This window comes from Macaca fascicularis, chromosome 17, assembly GCF_037993035.2.
Source record: "Macaca fascicularis isolate 582-1 chromosome 17, T2T-MFA8v1.1".
Classification (NCBI taxonomy): domain Eukaryota; kingdom Metazoa; phylum Chordata; class Mammalia; order Primates; family Cercopithecidae; genus Macaca; species Macaca fascicularis.
Window position 1 is genome coordinate 22338230 of NC_088391.1, and position 17308 is coordinate 22355537.

Here is a 17308-nt window from a genome sequence, read left to right on the forward strand (position 1 = left end):
GCCTGAGAAACTGTTTGGGTGATTTGACTTATAAAGGCCGGTCTGTTACTGGACTATATAGAAGTGTGAAGGTCAGACTGAGGAATTATGTCCGCAGTGGCCTTCTCAGACCCCGTGGGAAAGGCCTCTACCCACCTAGTGAAAGTGTCTACCCAGACCAAGAGGTATTTTAGTTTCCTGACTAAATAAAGGCATGTGAGTAAAGTCAATTTACCAGTCCTGGATGGGGGCAAAACCCCCAGCTTGATGTGTAGGGAGGGGAGGGGGCCTGAGAAATTCCTGAGGAGTAGTAGAATAGCAGATGGAACACTGAGAAGTGATTTCCTTGAGGATTGATTTCCACAATGGAAAGGAAATGAGAGGTTCTAAGAGGCGGGCTAGCGGCTTCTAACCTACGTGGAAGAGGTTATGAAATGACACAGAATAGAATGGGCCAGTGAGGCTGGAAGGGAATATTTTCCTTGGTCCAAGAACCATTTGCCTTGTGTGGGAAGAGATTGATTGGTGGAAGTTTCAGTGGGGGAGTGGGTGGGAGTGGCCAGATAAGAAGGAGAAAAGCTGCCGTGAGGGATGCAAGTTGGAACTCTAGCTGCTGCTTTAGTTACCTTATCAGCATAAGCATTGTCCTGAGCAATGGGATCTAATGTCTTTTGATGGCCTTTGCAGTGAATGACTCCAGCTTCCTTTGGAAGTAAGGCGGCTTTGAGAGGGGTTTTTATTAGAGGCATTAATGATGAAGGACCCTTGCATAGTGAGGAAACCCCTTTCAGCCCATATAACAGCATGGCGGTGCAAGATAATGTGAAGTGGGAGCAGGCATTTCAAATGGCAAAAGCAGTAGCAAGAGAGGGAGAGTGTGGTGGGAGGTGCCACGTAGTTTTCAATGACCAAATCTCATTTGTATTCAGAGCGAGAGCTCACTTATCACCAAGGGAATGGCACAAGCCATTCATGAGGGGTTTGCCCCCATGATCCAGACATCTCCTGTCAAGCCCTACCTCCACCACTGAATTTGCCCCCATGATCCAAACAGCTCCTGCCAAGCCCCACCTCATTACATTTCCACAGGAGATGGGAGTGTGGACAAATATTCAAACTATGTTGTAGCAGGACGAGTGGCAGACAAAATTCCTCAGACACCAAGTTACAGAAGGAAGGGGTTTATTTGGCCGGGGGCATCGTCAAGACTTCAGTCTCAAGAGCCGAGCTCCCCGAGTGAGCAGTTCCTGTCCCTTTTAAGGGCTCACAACTCTAAGGGGGTGCACGTGAGAGGGTCGTGATTGATTGAGCAAGCAGGGGGTACGTGACTGGGGGCTGCATGCTCCCATTAGATCGGAACAAAACAAGATAGGGATTTTCACTGTGCATTCCTATACAATGTCTGTAATCTGTAGATAACAGAACCAATTAGGTCAGGGGTCTATCTTTAACTACCAGGCCCAGGGCGATCTTTAACTACCAGGCCTAGGGCGTGGCGCCGGGCTGTCTGCCTGTGAATTTCATTTCTGCCTTTTAGTTTTTACTTCTTCTTTCTTTGGAGGCAGAAATTGGGCATAAGACAATATGAGGAGTGGTCTCCTCCCTTAATGTCAAGACAGAACTCATCTAACTGAGTACAATTAATGTTGTAATAAGGATAAAAAGCAAGATCTGTAGGAGGTTAGTATAGAGATTTAGGAGATTAGCCTGCCTATCATGTTCAAGTTTCTATGTAGGACTCATTTGATATAGACCCTTGGGCCAAGTTTACCCTGTTTCATGCCCCATCTCTCACATGCGATACAGTGACTGGTATGTAGTGATGATTTTTATCAGTGAGGATTCTGGTAGTAATAGGTGGAATTTTTTTTTTTTTTGGGAGATAGTTTATTGAAGGGACTATTTGCAGAGGTGTGACCATGTTTAAAATAACCAAGAAAGGATGATGAATCACTTAGGAACTAGCAACACTTGGAAAATGTTATCCATCCAGGCGACAGGGCAAGGGTAGAACTCAGTAAGACTTCTAGGCATGAAAGAGGAGCCTTCCTAACAGAAGCTGTGGCCAAACAAGAAGCAAGGCAGGGAAGAAATGGGGAATAAATTATGCCATTATTTCTCTTTCCTTCCACCCTTTTTCTGCTGAAACTTCCTCTCACTGGTGAAACCAGAAGCTAAATGGCAAGTGAATCCCTAGAAATGAGGTGAGGCAGAGATGCAGAGCAAGGCAGATAAAACTTGAAAATGGATCTGGCGGGAGAAAAATGGAAATAATCAACAGAGTGCTCAATACTTATTTGTTGGATTAAATTGAATTTTTATTGTTAATCATAATTTAGCCTTACATATTCTTAAAGTGGAAAACAAGCAAATGCCTGATGGTTTAATGTTTTCTTACATACAAAACTTTAATCCTTGAAATAAAAATCTCTTTGAAATTTTGGAGGCAACTATTTCATCTTTTGAATAGTTGAAATAGTAAAAAGTTGCAAAAATTAATCTATAAAAATTTGATATTAAAATAACTCAGCTTTTTAATACTTTATATTTTTCTTTCTTCCATTTTTTTTTTCCCCCCGAGTTTTGCTCTTGATGCCCAGGCTGGAGTGCAATGGTGCAATCTTGGCTCACTGCAACCTCCGCCCCCTGGGTTCAAGTGATTCTCCTGCCTCAGCCACCTGAGTAGCTGGGATTACAGGCATGTGCCACCACACCCAGCTAATTTTGTAGTTTTAGTAGAGATGGGGTTTCTCCGTGTTGGTCAGGCTGGTCTCGAGCTACCAACCTCAGGTGATCCGCCCATCCCGACCTCCCAAAGTGCCAGGATTACAGGCGTGAGCCACCGCGCCCGGCCTGAGACTTTATATATTTCAAATGTGAGTTTTTCAAAATGTGGAAAACTGGGATAGTTAACCTAGGAAAGCCCAGTTCATTTTCCAGAGGCTACCTCAAAAACACTTTTCTGAATCTTCTCTTACTTTTACGTATTTAAGGGTTATAGAACTTTGAACTTCTGTTATAATACTCATTAAATAGTAGTCATTTTTATTGAACTTAAAAAATTTTTTTTTTTTAGACAGAGTCTTGCTCTATCCCCCTGGCTGGAGTGTAGAGGCATGATCTCAGCCCACTGCAACCTCCACCTCCCAGGTTCAAGACATTCTCATGCCTAAGCCTCCTGAGTAGCTGGAATTACAGGAGCCTACCACCATGCCCGGCTAATTTCATATTTTTAGTAGGTACGGGGTTTCACCATATTGGCCAGGCTGGTCGCGAACTCCTGACCTCAGGTAATCCACCTACTTCCCAAAGTGCTGGGATTAGAGGCATGAGCCACCATGCCCAGCCTTTATTTTTTGAGAGTCTGACTCTATCGCCCAGGCTGGAGTATAGTGGCACAATCTCAGCTAACTGCAACCTCCACCTCCCAGGTTCAAGTGATTCTCATGCCTCAGCCTCCTGAGTAGCTGGGATTACAGGCACATGCTCCCATGCCCAGCTAATTTTTTTGTATTTTTAATAGAGATGGGGGTTTCACCATGTTGGCAAGGCTGGTCTTGAAATTCTGACTTCAGGTGATCTGCCCTCCTTGGCCTCCCAAAGTGTGGGGATTACAGGCATGAGCCACTGTGCCCAGCTTTTATTGGTAATATTAAAAGCAGTTCACATTTACGGTTTGTTTGACATGTCCCAGGTCACTGTGCTAAATCTTTTACATATATTTTATCCTCACATAACCCTGTGAGGTGTCAATACTGTTTCTGTGCCCTTGGGATGCATCATTGTACAAAACAAGTTCCACAAAGGCTACAGATCTTTAGATTCTGATATTAATATTTCTGTATCATTCTATTGTTAGTATTCTCTGGTTACTCTTGAAATTGAGCACCTTTTCATATTTTTAGCCATTTAGTTTTGTGTGTGTGTTTTGTGAAATCACTGACTTTTAGTCTTTTGCCCATTTTCTATTTGGTTGTCTTTTTATTATTAATTTGGAGGTATCCTATATGTATATTTGAATATGTGCCGTTAGCTGTGTGTTGCAGATGACTTGTGTCATGTGTTTCAGATTCAAGCTGAGGTATTAAGAGCAGGTAGGATTTGGGTAGGCAAAGATGAGTGTTTCTAGTGAGATGAAAGAATAAACAAAATTGTAAGGGAAGAAGATATAATTCACATATGAAATAGTTGAATAGTTTGATTGGACTAAGACCAGAAAGCTCAAAATATATAACACCAGGGAAACCCTAGAAAATGACAAAAATATGCCTCAGCAGAACATTTTCTTTAAATCAATACATCTTCTGTTCAGGAATAACCTGTTTCAGGCAGACTAGACAACCAGAAAGGAACCCTAAAGATCGTTTGCCTCTCTGGTAGGTAGCTCTAGGCTTTCACTCCCCTGCCAGGGAATGAATCTTCTATTACTGAAATGGCCTTGATGTCATTGCCTGGTGAAAAGGTGTGACTTAAAGTTGGAACTGATGGGGAGAGAAGCCTAGAGGAAAGTCCTTCATCTTGTCCTCTGGCTCTAGATTTCTCAGAGTTTTTGCATATTAAAGTTAGATCACCTTCATGAGGCTGCCCTTGGTAACCTGATGTTTCTCATTATAAAGTCATTCCTTGAAGGTTGGGACTTTGATTTCCTATGACTCGGTGTATATTTCCTTACAGAACTTGAAGGCCAATGGCTGAATGGCTTTTTGGTTTTAGCCTCCCTTTAGTCTCAGCCTCCATCTTACTGTGTCTGCACCAATGAAGAAGTATATTCATTCTGTTCCCTAGGGAGATTATGCTAGTGTTTTTAAAGTCTCTGCCGACTCTTCAGAATTTGCCTCTCAAATCCTTATCAGACAAAAATGTTCCTGTGGTTTCACTGCTTAATTTTGTATCCATTAGAATTTGTTTTGGCTCCAAGTGCCTAAAACCCCAAAATATAGTGGCTTAGGAAGATAGAACTTTTATTTTTATCCCATGTATTAATAAATAGAGGCAATTCAGGGGTGGGAAGGCAGCTCCATCTGGAACCAATGTCTTTCCATCTCATTGTTCTTCCTACTTTATTCAAGAGGGCTGCTCCAGCAATAATGTATGCATTCCAGCCAGCAGGAAGGAGAAATGGAAAAGGAGAAGGACATCTCCCTACCCCTCTGTAGGACTTCTCAGAAGTTGCATACACTACTCTGGTTATATCTTATGAGCCAATGCTTAGTTAGCATAGCCATACCTAAGTCTAAAGGAGGCTTGGAAAAATGTATCTAGCTAAAAACAGGAATTCCTGATCCTATTGAAAAAAAGAGAATAGATATTGAGGATTACCATTGATCTTTGCCACACAAATCTTTTGTTATTGTGACACTAATAGTTTCCTGAGATGTTTAAGGAGAAAAGCTCAGAATAATATGGGTATATAGCCAATTTAAAATAAATTCTCATCAGAATTAGCTTATATCTGACATTCTGAATTTTGGGCCCTTACTTGACAATTTTTACACTGGTCTAGAAGGGTAGACATTAAATTTTTTATCATTTTTGTTAAGTTTGGAAGCTTGACTTCTTTCCTAAACATTGATATAAGATTTCATGAAATTTTTAAATATAGCAAATGCTGTTGAACATTGCAAATGTAAAATATGGAGAAGGAAATAGGTGCTTTTTATCTTTATAGAAGATAAATATATCAAACCCACTTCAAAATCGTCTATAGAAAAAATTTTAGCAATAGGTAATATAAAAGCTCTCGGTTAGAATGGATTCAAATATATGGAAATTAAATGAAAATCTAGAATCATTTCGGTTCACTGAGAATTAGCTGATATAGTGAGCAGCAGATATAATCCCATAGACATTTTTTAAAGTCCTGGTCTTCACAGTAGAGCTTAAAGAAAATATAGTATTGTAACGTAATTATTCTCATTATTAAAAATTATTTACTTTTAAAACCCAGCATGTTACATCATAAGTAATACTCATTTTTTCTTCCATAGGTAAGAAGTTTGATAGCTGTAGGACTGGGTGTTGCGGCTCTTGCATTTGCAGGTAAGATAAAGAATATATACCAATAAATTGCATGAGAAATATTTCCAAATAGTGTCTACAGTGATTCATTGAGTAGACCCTTAGTATTCTGAGGTTTTGGTTTTCAGACATAATACATTCTCACTCTTTCCACCATTTGTAGTTACTGAACATTTGTCATTGTAGCAAAATCTAGATAAACTTTATGGGGAAGAAAATTAGTGATACAAGAGCCCGGAAAACTAGCTCCAATAATAGTTTATCTTCCTAGCTTTTTTTTTCAGTTTGAGGTATAGTATACTATAAAAAGAAATTTTAATATTGTGCAATGTAAGTGGCATGGAGTTCCTTTATTCTCCCATATTTATTTTTTATTGCAGATAGGTTTATACATTTTAAGCTGTCAGTTCTTTCTCATGAGCATAGTTGTTCCATATAGTTTATTAATTTGTCTCTCAACATTTTGATATAATTACCTTGATAAATCCAGGAGAATTTTTTTCACTGCTAAAATTACCTTTTTGGAAAGAATAGTTCTGAAGATCTAAAGTGGATTTGCTGAGTCTGTCATTAACTTACCATAGTTTTAAATTACATAGCTATTTCCTAAATATTAATTTGCAAATATGTCCTTATTGATAAAGATTTACTTTTTTGTTCTAGCATTTGTGTTTGTAAGTTCTATCGGTTTGATCTTGTTAATTGGATCTTTTAGGCAAAGCTGCATTCCATTGTAGCTATATGGAGTTTAGTAAGATCTAATAGAAAAATGAGAAATAAGAGGGTCTTGTTTTGTATGGTATTTAATTTCTCATAACTATCATTTAAAACACCATTTTAATCTTTTATCTTGGAAGTGATGAAACACTTCAACAATCAGAACTGTGAAATCTCGATCAGTGGTTCAGATTCTGTTCGTGTTTTTGTCATCAGGGTCTTACGTCTCAGTTATATAACTTAATGAATTTCTGAGGTTTCATGAGAAGAATATCAGGTCTCAAACAGAATTCTGACAAACTTGCCCCTAAACATAAAGGAATTTTAGAACTAATTAGAGTAGGCATAGTTATGAATTCAAATGTAAGATTTTGATTTGAAATTAGATATATTTTTCCAGTATCATCTTTGTAAAATGACAAGAATTGGTGTGTGTATTCTGTATAGACCACACTATTCCCAACCTCATATTACTGACTAGAATATTATATTAAATAACAGCAAGACCTTTTCCAGAGCCAAATACAACCAAATAGTAGAATTTAGGAGAAAGTACACTTAGATTTGTTAGCACTAGGTCTTCTAGTTAGAGTAAACCTCCAGATGTCGCTTCTTGAAGCATTCAAATGCTTTTTAACTGAAATTAGAAGTCAATCACTGTGGCTTTGAAGAATTTTGAGGTAATATAAAAGCTACATTTCATACTATTATAAAATCAAATGGAAGATGACATCTATGTGATAAGAGATACAGACAAGTTAGGGAATCAGCCTCATTTAATTTCACTTTATTTAATGTTCTCCTTTATCTCAAGAGCTTTTTATCTTCACATTTCCCCATTTCTGGCATCCTGTCTTTCACTGTAACATGTTTGCACAGAAATAACATTATACATAGGCAGGTAAATTTTTCTAAAAGGTCTAGGTAGTTGAATTTTTGCAGTAGAACTCTTGATTTGCAAATAGACTTATGGTTAGAAGTTGAATTAAAGCATGTAGTGTCATATACTGATTTTCTAGCAAGACTATTGGAGAAAGAGATACGGGTAGAAGACACAATCTGATTGGGGTACAAAAGATAAAATAGCTAGATAATATTTTACTCTTATTTGATGCCCTGAAAATAATTTAGAACCTGTTTTACTATTGACTTTTAGTTGTTAAAACTCAGGGGAGTTTTGATTATTAAGATTCCTAACTAAGGAAAGAACTAAAAATAAGTTTTTGGTGAGAGTAGCTATTCTCAGTGAGAAAAATTGATAATCAACATCCTTGGTAAATATTTCATATGTAATTGCTTTTTTACTTTAGAGATAATTCCATTAAAACCATTTCTGTGCAGTATAGATCATAAATACAATTTGTTTTCTATATATTTCAAAGTGATTATCATAAAACACAATACAGTTAATCATTTTAGTATTTTAAGTATCTTTTATGCATAATAGGACTTTACAGTTTGTTGTAGAAAGAATACTAGGATGTTATTTTTTGTGACATATACCATAATATAAATGTAAGATATTATACATAAACAATGAAAATTTCTAGTTTTATGATCATAAACCAAACTTGATAAATTTAACGGCTATGATAATGGTATTAACATGAAATTCTGCCCTCCAATAAATTAAAAATATGAAAAAAATTGACCATCTTTCTGGGAGGTTTTGAAATACTTATTGAAATGACGTATGTAAACTATCAATAAATACTGTGGCAAGCACTTTGAAGGTGTTGATTGATTTTGATTATAGAAAATATGTTTGCTTTTATTCCTTTTACTATTTAGGTCGCTATGCATTTCGGATCTGGAAACCTCTAGAACAAGTTATCACGAAAACTGCAAAGAAGATTTCAACTCCTGTAAGTTAAATGTGGCTTTAGTTAGAAAACTCATTTTGATTTTTGTTCGTGTGACATATTTGAGTTAACTTAGAAAATGGTCTTGGATTTTCCAATGTTTGTAGAAGTTTATTTCCTTCACTATATCATTGGTGAGTTTGTCTAATTTACTGGCTCAGTTTCTTTTAATTTCTTGGTCACATTATTTTTATATCTAACTTTATTCCTGGTTTTGACATCTAATTATTATAATCTGTTTGGTAGTATTACATCAACTTTGATGTAACTTGTTTTCCCCATTTAGTTACTGTTCATTTATTCAATAAACATTTATTGAGTCCCCATCCCTGTGCCAGCAGCTTGGAATAGCTGATGAACAAAGAAGAAATGGTTCTTGTCCTGATGAATCTTACCCAAGAGTTGATGCCATCTTGAAATTTGAAACTAGTCCCTTTACAACATCATGCTTGGCCATCTCAAACATAAAACTATGAGATTCCAACCGTGAAATCCTGTAGAACTTATTATACATTTTTGCACTAGCATCATAGCTACTCTGGGGAGCTGAACATAAGTGAAAAAATGAATGACCGTATGTATCCGTAAAAGCAACAGTATGGATTGTAGTTTGCAACCACTGAAGACAATATAAAGAAAAGTCACTGAGGCCCTGCAGTGTAAACGTTGGCTTCAGGGAAGAAGCAGATCTGGGATAGATCAACTTGGTTGAGATTTGAGACTCTCAAATTGCTGCAAACCAAGTTGATCATCAGCTATTCTAAGTTCCTGGCACAGGGATGAGGACTCACTAAATGTTTCTTAAACAAATGAATACTAATTAAACAGGGAAAGTAAGTTATGTCAAAGTTGATATAATACTACTAAATGTGAAACTACTAAAGTACCTATTTTATATATGTTTTTTCAATAAATATTTCAAAACTTACCAGAAAGACTCGTTTTTTCCAAATTTATAATTTATTGGAGGACAGAATGTCATGTTAATACCATTATCACAACTATTAAATTTATCAAGTTCTAGTTCATGATCATAAAACTAGAAATTTTCAATGTTTATATATAGCATCTTACATTTATATTATGGTATAGGTCACAAAAAATGAATTGTTTCTTTTAGCAAAGGCATTACAGGCTTGTGAGGCTTAGTTAGCCATGAACAATGACAGCACCAAAGGATGACATACTGACAAATAATTAAACTTAGATTCAAAAAAACAGCAAGTGATTTTACTGTCCTATAAATGCATGTCTGTGATTAGAGGGGAACATAGGTGTATTTTCTGTTTTCCTATTTTTATTTTATTCAGCTAAAATATTGGTAGGTATTCAGTAAGTATTCTTTGAGCACCTACTACTTACTACATTATCATAGACAGTGGGATATAGGAGCTTACATGTTAGTGGAGAGACACAGTTTAAAAAAAAAAAAATGAAGTAAGATATATAATACCTAGAAGTGTTGAGTGCTTTTGAGAAAACCAAATCAGGGTAAGAGGCTAAAGAGTAACAGTAGTGAGGAATCTTTACATTAGATAAGCCAGGTAAGGTTTCTCCAAGAAGATAAGGGAGCAGGCCATACGAGCCTCTGGTATGAGAGCTTCCTGGGTGGTCGGATCACTGCGAAGGTCCTGAGGTGCAAATGAGCCTAGCAGCAAGAGGATCTCCAAAGGAGTGTTTGAAGGAAATAGTGGTAGCTTGGGCCCAGATCCCTTAGGACCTAATAGACAATGAAAAAAAACTTCAAATTTTACCTTAAGCATGATAGAAAGCCCTTGGAAGGGTTTGAGCAAGGAGGCAGTGTGATTTGCATTGTAGGTTATCACTCTGCTTGCTACCTAGAGTCAGAGTAGAAGCTGTGAAACCAGTAAGCGGGTATTGAGATAGTCCAGGTGATAGATGATGATGGCTTGAAATAGAGTAGTAGCAATGGACACAGTAACATAGTTCTTTAAATGAATTCTATTTATATCTTTCCATATGTTTATAAATAATAAATGGAGAGAATTTCAGAAATTGTTTCTTTTCTGTTATGGTGATCTTCAGTACACCGTAAATAGAAAATTATCAAGCTTTGCAGAACTACATTATTTAACACTGTAAAGGAAGAGAGAGCAAGAAAATGAGAAAGTCTTCAGTACTTGGTAGAGGCTCACAGATAAGGCAGGGTAATTCAGGAGATTATAAGGGATACGCTCATGTAAACTCTTTCTTCAGTGGCTCACATGACCTGCTCCCTCATCTTCTCAGAGGAATCTTATTTGTCCTATTTAATATAAAGAGTCTGAGCCTGGTACCTGCATTTCTTAAAGGGAAATGATGTTTACCCCCCTTTCCCTCCTTGTGGGCCTCAAGGTAAGAAACCTAGCTTTCAATAAATCTGGCTTCTTTTTCACAAAGTGCTACTCTTAGAGTTTGCAGTAAAACATCTTAGAATATCTTTATCTTTATTATAATCATTATTATATTTTTACCTCAGTAAAGATGCAAGTATATTTTAAACAATTTAAAAAATAGTAATCATTCCAGGGAAACTGAGAAATGAAGTATGTGCATACTTTCTTTTGGTACTAATGAATCCCAATGTCACACCTCATAAACACAGTATATATAGTGTTTTGATTTTGTAAATATTATTAATTATTGAACCAAATAGGGTTTCTGAAAAGACAGGAACTGTAATTGTGTGTCACTAAGTCTCTGTCATTCAAAGGAGATTGTCCAGGGCTCAAGTTTCGATGGGGGTCTCTTTTCATTGTTTTTTTAAACTTTCTTTTTTTTTCTCTAAGCTTTAACATGTTGTTTTTCAATCTTATCTTTCTCTTTTTCATACTTTTTTTTCATTTTGCTGAAATAGTGCGTAGAATAAGTTTTTTATATGGAACACATGGATGATAAATGTTTTTTCTGCTTTGTTAAACAGTTCGTTTCTTTTGTTCTCACTGTTAATTATCAGCTGCTAGCTCCTTGAAATTTGGTGGAGCCAGCATTAGAGAAGTATAGAAATCTCTGGTGAGACTAAGCCTCAGTGCCTGCACTCCTGCATTCCTGCATACTCACAGCTAGATTTTTTGGTGGTCTTATTGTTCTTATTCCATTGTAGACAACCTGTTGTTTTGGTTTTTGTTGTTTGGGTTTTGGGTTTTAGGTTTTGATAGTGGTGGCTTTTTTTTGGCTCTGAAAGTTTGTAGGATTTTCTCTTTCTTACTGATCTGGAATTTCACAAGAATTCTTAGCCCTAACTTATTTGAAAATGGTCTTTAGTTCTGTAAGATTTTCTTACATTTTTTTCTTTTGTTATTTCTTCCTTTCATTGTCTCTCGGATTCTCGGCTTCTGGAACTCCAAACAGAAGGATGTTGGACCTGATAAAAAGATGTCTATTCTGTATGTCTCTTACCAATTTATCTCTTATTTTCCATCTCCTTATCTTTCTTTGCTCTTCATTCTACAGTGTTTTCACGGCTTATTTTCCAGATCACCAGGTTGGCCTTTAGCAATATCCATTCTGTTATTCAGTCTATCCACTGAATTCTTAACATCGGTAAACATTTTTTTTTTTTTTTTTTTTGAGACAGGACCCGGTCTGTAGTGCACAATCTCAGCCCACTGCAACTTCTGCCTCCCGAGTTCAGGTGATTTTCCTACCTCAGCTTCCCAAGTAGTTGGGATTACAGGCACTCGCCACTACGCCCAGCTAACTTTTGTATTTTTAGTGGAGACGGAGTTTCACCATGTTGGCCAGGCTGGTCTCGAGCTTCTGACCTTAAGTGATCCACCCACCTCAACCTCACAAATTGCTGGGATTATAGGCGTGAGCCACTGCACTCGGCCAACATTAGTAATTTTCTAACTTCCAAGAATTCTTTCTTCTTTCTAGCAAACCATTTTTTAATTAATGTGGTATCCTTTTGAATATTTCTAAAGCCATTCATTAGAATTTGGCCAAATTCTCTTCTGCTTCCCAATTTATCTCCTTTTCCTTTTTTTTTTTTTTTTTGAGACGGAGTCTCGCTCTGTCGCCCAGGCTGGAGTGCAGTGGCCTGATCTCAGCTCACTGCAAGCTCCGCCTCCCGGGTTCACGCCATTCTCCTGCCTCAGCCTCCCGAGTAGCTGGGACTACAGGCACCCGCCACCTCGCCCGGCTAGTTTTTTTTTTGTAGTTTTAGTAGAGACAGGGTTTCACTGTGTTCACCAGGATGGTCTCGATCTCCTGACCTCGTGATCCACCCGTCTCGGCCTCCCAAAGTGCTGGGATTACAGGCTTGAGCCACCGCGCCCGGCCGGTATATCTCCTTTTCCTAAAGCCAGTTGTTAGGTGTTCATATTGGTTCTTTTTTTCCCCTCCATGATATTGGATTTGCTCAAATGTCCAATGATCGTTGGTTGTTGATTTATGTTTATGATGACTAAATTGACTAATAGAAGTAATGTTCTTAACTTTTCTTCAGCAGTTTGGTACGGTTGCCTCAACAACTTAATGGAATGAGCGTGTTGACCGTGGGCTGTAAATAATGTAGGTGGGTTTGTTAACAGGCATGTCTTTCAGAGCAAGGAGACTAGAGGCAGGTACCTGGAGAGTGCAGGAGAGGTTGAGCACTGTGTGCATTTTACTGCTTGGCATAGCTTCTCACCTCCCTACACTTCTGGGTTCTGAAATGGGATCTGCTGGTATGCCTCTGGTTCTTTTAGTACCTACCACCCAGAATAAGATGCGTATCAGAGAAAGAGACATGTAGTTCTCTTTCTCAGCCTAAGGGCAAAAGTGACAGGTGCCTGGCCTCTTAGGCTCTATATTAGTAAAGTAGGAATGATCTGTTTATATTGTTCTGGTTTAATAAGTTACGCTGATTTTTTATTGTTGTTGTTGACTCTGAATTTAGTGTTCTTGTTTTCTGAAAAGGGTTTCTTCTTTTCTCTGGTGTCTGAGGCTGCTGGGATTTTTCTGTATGTGCAAATTTTACCTAGGATTTCTTTAAACTTTCTGGTTTGCTGTTTATCCCATTTCTTGTTTTCCAGGCCTATTAAGGGTGTTTTAAAATGTACACTGTCTTTTCTCATTTCAAAGGCACTTTGGAAAGCAAAATACCTTTATGATTCAGTCTGTTCTTTTGAACCAGTGCCCTTTTGCTTGATTTTTTAATTAATGTATTAATGTATATTATTGACTCAGCCAATGTCTAATTACCCTTAAATTTTTTTCTGGGGGAGAAAACCCATCCTTCATCTTTGTTTTTGAGGCTTTTAATTTTCTGTTTGTGAATCTGTCCTTTTATTTGAATGTTATTTTCTAAATTGCATTTATTTTGTTTTATGGTCAAGTGAAATTTATGGAAAAATATACTAATTAAAATCATCCTTCGTTAGCTTTATATATCAAATAGATTATTGTATATAATAAAGTTTATAGCTTATGATAAATGTATTCTTTTAAAACTGTGGGATGATCCAGTTCTTCTCTAGTTGCCTGGAGGACTTTTGTGTTTCAAGCTATTGAATGAATGAATTAGCTAATGAAGACTTTGGTTTAACTTAGTAAAGGAGACACAAAATAATCTAACATGGCACTATAGCATTTAGTGCTAATTTTAGAAGGAAAATGATTTTGATTTTTGTTGTTTATATATACAATATTTTATGAATGGGATAGTACAAAATAATCATTTGTAAGGTCCAGGATGTGTTTCTGTTTTTAGAAAAAAGGACGATTTACTCCATCTATTTGATGGTATACTTGTTCCTTATAGTAATCTCATTTTTTGGATCTAAACATTTTCTTTGACCTACCACAGTGTTGTCAGAAAATGGTTCTGCAGTGGCTTATATCTGTAAGTCCTAATATAATGCAATATGGGTATATTCTTTTCAAGCTTAAAAGGACCTTTCAGTTTTATTAGTGGGGAGGAGTACAGAGTTACAATTTTGTACTTGCTCATGCATAGATATTAATTTAGACATAACAATAGATTAAAATACTGTGATAACAGTTTTGTTCTATTTAAAGTTATATATTATAAGGCCTAAAATTTCTAGAAGTTTAAGAAGCATGATTTTCTCTGAAGAAATGTGTAAATACAGTTGACCCTTGAACAACCTGGGTTTGAACTGCACAGGTCCACTTAATCATGATTTTAACAAATAAACTCAATGAACCCTCCACGTCTGCAATGAAATGTAGATCAAAAATGTAGTATTCATGGGATGTAAAACCCACCTACACTGAGGCCAAGTTTTTGTATCTGTGGTTTCTATAGGGCTGACCGTGGTGCCTGAGTATGTGCAGATTTTAGTATGAGTGGTCCTGGAACCAGTCACCCACAGATACTGAGGGCTGAATGTATTTTAGTAGTGAGTAACATAGCAATTTTTTGTTTTCTCTTTGTATACTTTTCTGCACACAGCCCTAAATGTTAAGTCTCTGTTCTTAAAATGGTCTAGTTCTTTTGGAAGGGTTGTGTTGATTATATGTATATACAGATTGACTTACTCGTAATAAAATCAGTGTTCATATGAACTTCTTCCTGACACTAGATTTTAGGTAGCCTTTTCTGAAACTCTATGTCTACCTGGGCAAAACTGAAAGTGAAAAAATTACTCAGATACCAATACCTGCTTTTAAGGTTAATGAGCTTTGTGACTATAGTGGGAATGACAGTTAATGAAACATGATAAATTTATCTTTTTTATTATGCTGGTTCCAAATTTTAGAGCTCCCCAAGGTAAATAAAGACTCATTGAAATATTTTTTTCCTGAATAATTACTCTATGTATTAGTTCAGGCATGATTTAAAAACAAAAGTAAGAACAAATATTTGGTGATACTTCTATTTTGTTATGACTAAATCAACTAATTACCTTTAATTTAGGGAGTAAGGTATGCATTGAGTTCAAATTTTGGTTTCCTGAAAGAAACCTTAAAACCAGCCCCTATTCCCCTATTCCTCTAAGTCCCTCGTTTTTTGAGACAGTCTGTCTCCATTGCCCAGGCTGGAGTGCAGTGGTGCACTCACAACTCACTGCCCTCCCAGGTTCAAGCGATTCTCCTGCCTCAGCCTCCAGAATAGCTGGCATTACAGGCGTGCACCACCACACCCAGCTGATTTTTGTATCTTCAGTAGAGGCGAAGTTGGCCAGGCTGGTCTCTAACTCCTGACCTGAGGTGGTCCGTCCACCTCGGCCTCCCAAAGTGCTGGGATTACAGGCGTGAGGCACCACAGTTGGCCGCCTTACTTCTTTCCATTTGTATCTGTATCTGTATTTCTCTCTCTATCTCTCTTTATATATGTACATACTCTCTGTGTATGTTTAGAAAGATATAAAATATGTTCAGGTTAGTATGTGTACTTAACCCAATTTGGTATCCTTCCTCTCCTCAAAACTTGTGTCAGGGGTGGGGGACTATTTGTCTTTTTACTGATTATAAATTACTTGAAACTTGGATAATACATTATATTCTCACAGTATTGATTCATTGATAGATTAGCATCTGTGTGATGAAGGACAGACCTTGCTTCTCATTTGAAAAGTGCCTGGTACACAGCAGTTGCTGAAGTGTTTATTGAATGAATTAATTGCCAGGAATTATTTATTACCAAGTAGAAATTTATAACAAGCTGTTCAAAGAGTATAGCTTATATAAATGACCAGATCTGACTCCCTACAACCCATTTTTAAAGCTCTAGTCATTTCCTTGGTTTCTTTTAGTAGTCTTCTTTTTCTTTAATTGTATAAATAGCACGTGCTCATTGTTGAAAATTTAGAAGTTGAAAAAAAGAAAAAAATTATAATCCCACCAGCTAAAAAAACTTTAAAGTTATTTATATGCTTTCAGATTTTATTTCATGTAAGCATACCTATTTTTCCCTACTTTGTAAGGAAATGATTTCATGCTTAGAAACACATATGCCTGTAATCATATATGTGTATGTTTCCACCTAAAAGCTGAGTTTGTACATCCTGTTTCTCTGTTTAGCGCTACTGAAAATAGTGTCTTTACTTGCTGTCTCCATTCCTCTCTTCCCATTCTGCCTTAAACACACTGATCGTACGCTCACCTCACTGTCTGCAGCTCTTCTCAGTTTCTGATGTCCTCTTTGCTAAATCCAGAAGTCAGTTCTTGGCTCTCGTTTTTCCTTACCTATCAGAAACTTCGAAACCATTTTTAGTTTCCTCACTCTTGACTTGTAGTTATTTTCCTCCTTTACTGCTAGGCCTTCTCAGCCTCCTTTACTGATTCCTCTCCGTTTCTGTATCAACAAAGTGTAGCAGTCTTTAGGGAACACTCCTTGGACTTCTAATTTTTAAACCATCTCATTCAGTCTCATGGCTTTAAATGCTGTCTGTCCACTAATGACTCACAAATGTTAAGTCTGATGTTAAGTCACACATTCTCCACTTGGATATTTAAGACATTTCAAACTTAATATATCCTAAATCATTCTCCTCACGTATGTTATTCACAACAAATAAACAGCTGCTCCTTTCCTAAGTCATTAAATGGCAATTTGACAGTTTAGGCCAGAAACCTTGAAGTCATTTGCACAGCTTGGGTTCTCTTGAAAGCAGAGTGAGATAAAGATTAGCAAGCTATACCTTTATTAAAGAGTGCTCTTAGCATAAACAACTCCAGAAAGAAAGGGAAGGATAAGTTAGGCTTCAGTGCAGTCCTACCAAAAGCCTCAAGCCAATCTCACAATAACCTCTAAGCAAGGATGACCATTGTAGTTATCCCAA

At 37.0% G+C, this 17308-nt stretch overlaps 1 protein-coding gene across 10 annotated transcripts in view; it reads left to right on the top strand.

Annotated features, from left to right (window-relative positions):
- The window catches only part of DNAJC15 (DnaJ heat shock protein family (Hsp40) member C15), a 93862-nt gene that overhangs the window by 38639 nt on the left and 37915 nt on the right, over nucleotides 1-17308 (top strand). For all 10 annotated transcript variants that reach the window (XR_012426896.1, XR_012426898.1, XR_012426897.1 and 7 more), the window contains 2 exons: nucleotides 5967-6018; nucleotides 8506-8579. Coding sequence is in view for 3 of the 10 variants with exons in the window: in XM_045377038.3 (XP_045232973.2) it covers nucleotides 5967-6018; nucleotides 8506-8579 (126 nt within the window). In the remaining 7 variants the exon portion in view is untranslated. The remainder of the gene's footprint in view (nucleotides 1-5966; nucleotides 6019-8505; nucleotides 8580-17308) is intronic.